Consider the following 10,768-nt stretch of genomic DNA (forward strand, 5'->3'; position numbering starts at 1 on the left):
AGTTGTTATTGAGAATGAACAGAGGGTTAGATGATAATGATTTATTGAGTTTCATTTAAAGACACCATGATAGTGATCCGTGTTTGCTTTAGTTGGGCTATTGACCCTTGACTTTATAACACCAGTATTTCCTCTGGCTGCCGTAACTGAGTGTTTATAAAACACATTTGTTATGGCACATACGCCAAAAGAAAATATGAGCATGTGGTTGTGTTAAGATAATACAAATCATCATTTAGTGATTTGATTCTCTGATGTTTTCCAGAGCCTAATCTCTGATTAGACAGGTGATGTATTACTTGTATTATTCATTATAATAGAACTGATTCTGCTGTAAGGCCCATTGTTGTGACAATCAGATTTTAAAAACCTCTATGGTATCATGCTGACTTACACAGTAATCAAGAATCAGCATATGAATCTCAACAATGGTGACCATTAAAAAATGATTTATGCCGCAATGCATGCTGGGAGCCATGGATAAGTTTCGTAATTTGCTAGTACCCAGCATGCATTACAGCATGAATAATTTTTTAATGGTCACCATTGTTGAGATTCATATGCTGATTCTTGATGTCTGTGTGAGTCTTAGTAATGCAATACCTTTTCTGTGAAACTTTTTGTGCACAACTATTTGTAAAATCCTTCATATTATCTGATGGCCACAACATGGCTAGCTTTTATGCTGTAGAAACACAGTTTTGAGTAAAACTAATATGTTGCCCTTTTAATCAGAGATCAGACTCTGAATGAAATCAGTGAATCAAGTCACTAAATGATGATTGTCATCATCAGTCCTTCACCATCAACACCCGATCAGACTTTTCCTTGTCTTTTGTGCCATAACAAATATGTTTTATAAACACTCAATTACAGCAGTCAAAGAAAATCTTAAGTGCAAAAGTCAAGGGTCAAGAGCTCAACTAAAGTAAGCACTGATCTCCATCATGGTGACCTTAAATGAAGCTCAAATCATCAACTTCTAAACCTTTGTTGATTCTAATAAGAACTTCTGTAGACGAATGTCAGTAATAAAGTCAAACTGTTTAGTAATAAGTGAAGCTTGTAATGTTGTTTGTGGAGTTGTTTAATCCTCCTCTGCTGAGATCTTGAGATATTTAATGTCTTCTTTTATCTCCAGTTGATTTTGCTGTGGCTGGAAGTCAGTTGTAGTTCTTGTGTTTCTCTTTCCTTCAGTGATTCTGCTTGTTAACAGCAGGTGCTCATCACTAATGCTCAATCATCACTTAATTAATCACTGAATTATACAATTATCATTCTGGGATCTAGAAATGTTCTATAACTCATTCAGTTTGAGTTCTGTTTCAGTCATTCAAGTTTCGGTAATATTTGAGTGCTGTGAACTCAATTGTATTTAGTGCATATTACTGTTAGGTTTTACAGTGTGTTTTGAGAACAAATCACAGTATGATGCTGGCTTTGCCAGAAAACTTTTGCATTAAAGATCAGGCCGTGCCGACTATTCTGGGTCCCAACGACGCCGCAAACTGTAAGTAATGTATTTCATCTTAAAACTACTTTTAGCCAATGACGTCAGCCAATCATAACAGTGGGCGTCAACACTGAACTCTTAAAGGGGAAACACCCACAAAACAGACTGTTTGAATCAGAGGATGAGAAACAGGGTGGGAAAAGGTCATAAATCACTAAAATTTAAAAGTTTTTTTGTCCAAAAACCTATAGTAATACTATAACTGCACCTAAGGGAACATAATAAAACATAAACAAAAACCATGTCATGACCCCTTTAATATTTACTGTGGGTTAAAAGATGAAAACAGTTACAGACAAGAAAACGGCGCCACTGTAAACACCTCAAACACGTATAATTCATCAGTGATTATCAGTGATGTCCATAATGTGCCCAGGGTTCATAGTGAGTGCACTTTTCCTGTTTATTAGGAGTTTTCATCGGTCAGTGCTGTGGAGCTGCTGGTCAGAGCCAATATCACCATTAAATCCGACATCAGGCATCTAGTGCTGAAGGACGCTGCCACACAGGTCAGATATCACACGCGCTCACACACGCTCACACACGCGTGTTCGTGTCATCAGTGTGTGTGTGTGTGCAGGTGTCAGTGATGATTTACCCAGAGCATGGGCTCGCAGACCAGCACTCGATCCCGTGGTGGATCATTCTCATCGCCGTCCTGGCCGGAGTTATTGTCCTCGCGCTGCTCGTGTGTGTGCTGTGGAAGGTGAGTGTACACCTGAACCCTCACGCTTCTGCTCTTATTGAACAACCTGCACACTGCAAAAGATAATTTTTTCTTTCCCTCAGTATTTTTGCTTTTTTTTCCAGTAAAAATTTCTAAACATTCTTACATCAAAGATGCTAAGTCTTGTTTTCTGAAAAATTGAAGTGACTATTATGTTATTTTAAAGCTTCCTAATGTTGTTTTGGAGTCTCCTACAACAGGTTTACATGCATTCAAGGTAAAAAAACCCACTTTGATTTCCTGATAATCTCCACTGCAGCATCAGTTGTTTTCTCTCAGTGTCTGAAACGGTTCATCAGGGATTCAGTCTCTCTAAACTCTGCCTTTCTGAGAGCTGCTCTGCTCTGATTGGTCAGATGGCCCAGTCTGCTGTGATTGGTTCACCACATACAGTGCATGTTGGAAACCAAACACCTTTTATCATATCTGAAATTCAGCTCTGGATCTTCCTCAGCTCTTGATACACAGCAATCACTCTTTTACTGGATCAAAGTGGATTTGCTCTGTCAGCAGAAAACAGCGTCTTCTCCACATGAACAACACGAACCAAACTCTTCCAGTCTCAGATAAACTACAGTGATTGAGGGTGGGGCAAAGATATGCTGTTCAGCCAGTCAAGACCATGGACTGGCAAATTATGCAAATTAGTTACAAACCTATATAGACCGTATGTAGCCCCGCCCCTTTTCAGCGCTGCGCTCGTTGTCTTTTGTCTTCCGGTCTGTATTTTCACAGCGATCTTGCGTATTTATGAATGAATGGATTTAAAATCTTCCCGGTCGACTGACATTTGTTAAAACATCTGCTTTAAACATTACAATCCTCATGATAACTTTCGTTAACTTTACATTAAGTAAATCCACTTCAAAAGCTAATTACTCCTGAACAGCAATGCCATAGAGATATACAGAGCGACCGCAAAGATGGAAGTTAAAAGACAATATTCTAAAGATGGCTGCACCCTCGTTTCTCTTGCGCATAAGGTCTATAGGTTCAGCAGGAAGTGAGACTGGAATTACTGACGACTCGTTTCAGTTCAGAATCACTTCTTTATTTTGAGAGACAAAAACTCCATTTATCTGCACTTTGATCTTTGCCGACCTTTTACATTCACAATCGGCTCTATTACACACTGCATGAAAGGGAATATCCCCAAAAGCATAATATGGCTGCTTTAAAACAATAAGCAATATATCTGCCAATGGGGTCCGAAAAATAAACAAGGTCCAAGGTCGGAAAAACAAGATTTTCGGACCCCATTGGCAGATATGTTCTTGTTTTAAGCCAAAACTCAGTTAGCTTATGTAATTTTGCTTCTCCAGTAAATATACCTTGATTTAAGAATGTTTATACAGTATTTGTATTGGAAAACAAGACAAAAACACTGAGAAAGAAAATCATTTTTTGCAGTGCACCCATAACCTCTCAATCGTTTGATCATCTACAGTCATTGTGGATGCCCAAAAGAATAATTTGGCATGCTGACATGGTCATGATAGAGTGGCGGTTTAGTAATGTTGATCATGGTGCACTTACCAGTTGTCAGTCATGTACTTCTATTTTTCTAGCCAAAAATAACTTTTTGGTGCACCTAAAAGTAGTCATTGTGCATATGTGACTGAATTGATTGCCTTTTCCAATTATGCATATTATTGTCTATACAATACTTCTAATGATTTAACCACCCATCGCTAGCTCTTCATGTTTCCTTCTTTCTGTACCTGTACATATTTGTGTGGTGGAGCAGTGTGGTTTTTTCAAGCGCACCGAGAGGAAGCCTCACTATGAGACGGAGTATTACCGCGCTGAGCTTCAGCTTCAGCCGTCTGATGCGGAGAGAAAACAGGCCACGGACCTCCAATAACAGCCTCGTGTGGTACAACTCAGTGTGTGCTGCTGTGCTGTGGCTTTACAAACTAGAAGTGTCAATGGCATGATAACCAGAACCTAAATAATATTGGGAATATCCGTGATCTAATAAGAGTTGCACTAAAGTGATGACGTATGGCATCAGGGCCAGACCTTCTTGTTTTGCAGCACCACTAGGGAATTTAGGTTGCACTTTATTTTAAGGTGTCATTGTTACAGTGTAATTATACATTTAAGTGCTGAGTAATAATAATTAACTACATGTACTTACTATAGGGTTAGGATTAGGGTTTGGTTTAGAGTTAGTTGCATGTAATTATGTATAATTTATAGTTATTACTATAGAAACTACATGTAACATATGTAACAAGGACACTGTAAAATAAAGTGTTACTGGAATTTATTAATCTAATATTTCTGTAATGATAACTGTCACGTAACGCTATGTTGCAAGTCGCACAACGAGGGAGAATTCCTAAATAAAGTCTTTAATAAATCCACAGGAGGGCATCATCCACACACTTACATAACAGTTACACATAGACGAGATCGGGCAAAGAACTGAAAGACACAGGGAGTGTATGTACTAGAACTAATGAGATAAGTGATTAACAGGGTGAATGACACTGCTAATTAGACAGACGGGGAAAACTAGGTCACGGGGACTGAACCAAAAACACACAAGACAGAGCAGACATGTAACAATAACATACACGTGTACAAAAATTAACAAAGACTCGACTAAGCGTGACTTGACTAAGCTTGGCTTGAACATGAGATCTTAAATACACAAGACTAATGACTTAACAAGACACACCTGAGCACAATGAACCAATAAACCAATAAGAATATGACACAAGAGACTAGGGAAGCACATGATAACATGATGGGAAGGGAATCACTTGACAAAACCAGGAACGTGGGCTGCGTTCCAGTCCACTTTTAGACACGCACTTGCGAACTTCCCTAAGCACTTCCCCTCGGGGGAATCCCTGCCGCCAAGTGCGCTCCACTTCGTGAAGTGGACGAGGGAAGTTTATGTGGACAGACCCTCATTCCCTCGATTTTGACCGAGGGAGCGAGTCTACTTCACATGTACACTTCAGGCACCTATATGTCCCACAATGCAGTACGATTGTGACGTCACCACAGATCTCGTCTAACCACCACCACAACAAACAACTCTATGATATATTAATTATATATTTTTTTAATTTAAAACAACCCAAACACACCTATAAACATTTGGATGCTGCATTAAACAAATTCTTAAAGGAAAAAAAAAAAGAATAATAAATGAACTCCACAGCTGATTCCAGGTGATCAAGGGCTTAGGACGTACCAATTCAGCCCATTGCAGTTTCCACCAGTAGTGGGCACTCGTGCAACGTCAGCAATGACGTACATCTGAGTGAACGAGGCGGAGGGAAGTTAGCGAGTAAACGAGGCGGAGGGAAGTTAGCGAGTGAACGAGGCGGAGGGAAGTTAGCGAGTGAACGAGGCAGAGAGAAGTTAGCGAGTGAACGAGACGGAGGGAAGTTAGCGGCGAGTGAACGAGACGGAGGGAAGTTAGCGAGTGAACGAGACGGAGAGAAGTTAGCGAGTGAACGAGACGGAGGGAAGTTAGCGGCGAGTGAACGAGACGGAGGGAAGTTAGCGAGTGAACGAGGCGGAGGGAAGTTAGCGAGTGAACGAGGCGGAGGGAAGTTAGCGAGTTAGCGAGACGGAGGGAAGTTAGCGAGTGAACGAGACGGAGGGAAGTTAGCGAGTGAACGAGGCGGAGGGAAGTTAGCGAGTGAACGAGGCGGAGGGAAGTTAGCGAGTGAACGAGACGGAGGGAAGTGAACGAGACGGAGGGAAGTTAGCGAGTGAACGAGACGGAGGGAAGTTAGCGAGTGAACGAGACGGAGGGAAGTGAACGAGACGGAGGGAAGTTAGCGAGTGAACGAGACGGAGGGAAGTTAGCGAGTGAACGAGGCGGAGGGAAGTTAGCGAGTGAACGAGACGGAGGGAAGTTAGCGAGTGAACGAGGCGGAGGGAAGTTAGCGAGTGAACGAGGCGGAGGGAAGTTAGCGAGTGAACGAGATGAAGGGAAGTTAGCGAGTGAGGGAAGTTAGCGAGTGAACGAGACGGAGGGAAGTTAGCGAGTGAACGAGGCGGAGGGAAGTTAGCGAGTGAACGAGGCGGAGGGAAGTTAGCGAGTGAACGAGGCGGAGGGAAGTTAGCGAGTGAACAAGACGGAGGGAAGTTAGCGAGTGAACGAGACGGAGGGAAGTTAGCGAGTGAAGGGCATGACAATTTTGGACTGGAACGCAGCACATGACCAAGCCAAATTACAAAATAAAAGACAGGAAGCATGAAAGTGAAAAAACCCAAACCAAATGTGACAAATTTGTTGTAGTGAGGATAACAGAATTAATTTATATGAAATTTATATTTGTAAATAAAAACAAGAACTATTGACGGCAGTGGTGTTGGTGTAGGATGCAAGGCAGAACAAACGTTCACTCTCTGTAATAAGAGAAAGTCAGCTGGTATACTTCAGTAGCCTGCGTTCCAGTACATCTGTGTGACGTAATGTTGATCATCAGAGGGACTGCACACGTCCACACACAGACCTATTTTTGGCTGCGTCTGAAAACTTAGGCAGTTCCCTCGCTGCCTTATCAGGCAATCACTTTATAGGCAGCGTTTGCACATCACGAAGGTCATGAAGTTGATTTCAGACAGACTTCTGATCAGTTTAATGATCTACAGCAAAATAGAGTGAGCGTTGGTGATTGCTAAGCGAATATTTCATTACTACAATAGTAATTTCTCGCTAGAAATGATTTCAGAAGTTGAAGATGTTGGTCAAAAACATACATTTACACACAAACTGACCAGCAACCCCAACTTTCAGACGTCATCTTTATTTTTTTTTAGCACTACTGTCACAGATTGGATAGCACAGGATTGTGGGATATCAAAGGCAGCGAAGTGCATCTAATTGTAATATCGATCAGATAAAGGCATCTCAGGAGACAGAAAGTGAAGCTAACTCTGGATTCGGACGTGCCTTGATGCTGTCCTTGAAGTGCATCCTTTGAAGGGAACATTTTTAAGCTTTTGGACGCAGCCAGTGTGATTTGAGCACTTGAAAACAAAAGTCCACTAGATCTTTTCACGTTCACGGCCAAGGAGTATACTTTGAAAAGCAGAACGCTACTTTACCCGGAGCTTTAACTAATGAACATCTGCACACTGTAAACCCGAATAAGTTCCGAATAAATTTAAGGCAATCAGTTGCCTCAACATTTTTAAGTTAAGAAATTGAAAGTTTAAGTAAGCAGAACTGGTAAACTAATTCATACATCTAATTTAATGTTTTCATAAATCCTCAAGGTGAACATTTTTATAAGTATAAACTTAACCAGCTATAACAAGCTAGTTCAATAAATGCTAACTTGCTCATTTGCTAATGTTAACAATAGCATGGTACTTTATGTATGAGAACAGCAATATTCAGCTTTTAACATTGTTCTCAAATCAAGCCGCATGCACCACTTGTCACCATGATGGCAACTCTCCTAAAATCAACATTAACAGAAATTCTTCTAAATTAGCTTAGCAAAACATTAGTCACTAATCTCCCACTTAACATTAATCTTACACAAAAAAACATGATATTACACTTAATTTTAACATTTACTCTCCCTTTCAAGTGCCTTCGGCAAAGCATGCTGGGAAATACAAATCCCAGCCCAGTTTCAGTTAAACTTAAGTTCGTCTAAATTAAAAGAAATAATTTCATAAAACTAAAAACAATGAAATGGTTCAGTTTGCTTAAATTATATCAGTTCTGTGAACTTGAAAGAAAAAGAATAAATACTAAATACTCATAAAAGTTAATTTGATTTAACTAATTTGTATAATTTAAGTTGGCCCTACTCAAACCAATTAATTATTTTGAGTGTTTTTATATATTGTGCCTAAATGCAGGACACAGATTTTCAATCATTTTTATTTCTGAATTGACTTGGGTAATGAGTTCTCATAATGCATGACGGTGTTATATGCATGTAATCAACAAATATAGAACAATAAGAATCATTCTTCAAGAATTATAGCCTGCAGTTCTATGAAGAATGACGATGGAAATCTGTTTTGTATTTATCAATGCTTGAATGTTGCATTGAGGTTGATGCTTAGGACAAGGAATACAGTTGAGCACATCCTGATCTACTAAAATTTTGATCAAAGTATAAAAGATGTGCAAATATTACATGTGAATAAGTCATTAGGCTCAAAAGACATTGATGAGCAGCAGCATGTTGAGCACTAACTCTATCACCTTTAAAGATAACACAGTGAAGGAAAAACAGAGGTTGATAGAGCGAAAGCATCTTCAGCTGAAACAGACGAGCATGGTGTGAATAAATGTCCCACCACACTTGCCAATGGAGGATTATGAATTATCACTATGGAACTTTGAACATAGATCATATAAAAGTTATGAGCCAAACATTCTTTTTTGCTCACAGTTGGCTCTGAGCATGTGTTAACTTTGGTCCCTGGCATCAAGGTCACACAGTGTGCTTCAAGGTGATTTTATTTTGTGCTGTATATAAATCTTTACCTCATTCAACCTTTCTCTTTCGCAGTGTGGTTTCTTCCATAGGGTTCGGCATGAAGATCAAGTGCCCCAGTATCAGGCTGTGAAGATCCTGCGGCAAGAGACGCCATTTCTGGACAAGACTTTTATTTTGCACAAAAAGCAATGGGCGACCCACTGGAGTGATGGGACAATATAATATTCCTCAGAAACAAGGACGCTGACCAGAGACTGCAGTGGACTTGCACTGACCATAAACATACACTGCTACACATTTTTATTATAAGTTGCATTTTCTTCAGAATATTTTTGGAGGACAGCTGGGTCTAGCTGGAGATAGACCGTACATAAATGGGAATATATGCACCTAGTATTAAAAGTGTTATTTAACATAATAATGTTGAATTGAGTGGGATGGTGTTTGTAAACTCATAAATCAGCTGCAGTTCTGTGTCACGATTTATAGATTATCAACTTTGGATTATCAAGCAGTTGGACACTGAAACATGTATAAGGGTCTTCATTTTTCATCATCACCAGAACGATAAAGTTTTCAGTTCATATGAAACCTGGCACACATCATCCTAAGACCCTCATGACATAAAGTGAATTGTATTTGTATGGTGCTATTTTTTATCAATACACATCATTTATAGCAGCTTTACAACAGTCACACTGTTGTCTATAATGCCTTAATGCTTTAACATCGCTATATGATGATATACATTATATAAATTAAAACCTTACCTCACCATTAAGGTAATAAATATCTTTCAAAATAAAAAAAACAGACAATATATAACATATAGGCCCATTTGAGGATGACACAACAATTGAATCAATGATCTGATATGCTCATTGCAGATTCTGTAGATCAGAAGTCATATGTTATAAAGAAATGAGCCAAGACTTAATGAGCCATTTGGAGCATTTGTTTCGGAATCTGGTGCGTTTCTCCCTTAGTTCAGTTTGTTTAGGTATATATAAATATAGGCTCAGATATATATAAATATAGCTTTAGTTTATTAGTTAAAGCGAGAACGCCGACTATTCATATCAGTGTTTGCGTGCATCTCGACAGCTACAGATAAAGCCAAGCAGAGCAAACCTGTCAATCATCTTGATGGATGACGAAGAGGAAACTGACCAATAAGAGGACAGTTTTACTCACATGTGACCTGGTATGTTTTCAAATGTTGCAGAACCAAACCAAAAAGAAAATGCAACACTGTAATGCATTTTAAGTCCCTGTTTCTGAACAAAGCAAACAATCTACAGGTTTAAAAGTGCCTTTATGGTGCTTTTCCACTACACAGTACCAGCTCTGAACGAAAAGCGAGCTGAGCCGAGTCAAGTTGAGCTGGTACTGGTACTGGAAAAGCGCCATTAGACTCTTTAATGTAGGCCTGATATGGTGTGAGTTCATATTTGGAGGACAACTTGTGACATTACTGTTGGGTCCATATCTTAAAGTATAAGTCTGTTTGCAAAGCCTGTGCCGAAATTGCGACTGATTTACCAATGAATCCACAGTGAAATGCACCGAACAAACAAATAATGCTCTACTGAGACATTCACATTGTTGAAAACAAATAAGCACTTTCATAGCATTAAGATCCTTTGGAAGGTAATGTTATTTGATTGTCTTCTCTCTTTCTCATCTCACTAATGTGCCAGTGGGAGAGATGTGATGATGTAGAAGTAGCCTTTGATCTGATTCTGCAATCTTTCGTCACTCTATTACTTCATAATGTGACAAAATCCGAAATGAGTCACTGGTTTCAATAAAAGCTGTTTTTGAACTAATGAGGACGTTGAGTTCTTACAGGATGTTTTATAGGACAATGACTTCTTATATGTAAAAATATGTATGTCACGCTTCAAAGAGAGAGAGAACCCAGGTGCAGAATGAACAGAGAGCAAACAGTTTATTATGGACAGTTTGTACAGATGAGGATACTCAAAACACCACATTTAACCGGCGGGCGACCAGGACATAAACAACGGAGAGGATGAGTGGTGTGAATAATGCTGAGTGGAAGCCAAACGGGAACCAGAATGAAGA

General features: G+C 39.5%; 1 protein-coding gene across 2 annotated transcripts in view; it reads left to right on the top strand.

The window, feature by feature from the left end:
- Nucleotides 1-10,507, top strand: part of itga7 (integrin, alpha 7) — a 55,948-nt gene extending 45,441 nt beyond the window's left edge. Inside the window, exons 23-26 of one of the 2 annotated variants that reach the window (XM_084101214.1) lie at nt 1,924-2,022; nt 2,094-2,219; nt 3,988-4,116; nt 8,753-10,507. In XM_084101214.1, coding sequence (XP_083957340.1) covers nt 1,924-2,022; nt 2,094-2,219; nt 3,988-4,104 — 342 coding nt within the window. In that variant the 3' untranslated portion in view covers nt 4,105-4,116; nt 8,753-10,507. The remainder of the gene's footprint in view (nt 1-1,923; nt 2,023-2,093; nt 2,220-3,987; nt 4,117-8,752) is intronic. The other variant, XM_084101213.1, reaches the window with a different exon arrangement.
- Nucleotides 10,508-10,768: the final 261 nt, after the last annotated feature.

The sequence above is a fragment of the Abramis brama genome (assembly GCF_963993115.1).
Source record: "Abramis brama genome assembly, chromosome: 23".
NCBI classification, from domain to species: Eukaryota; Metazoa; Chordata; class Actinopteri; order Cypriniformes; family Leuciscidae; genus Abramis; species Abramis brama.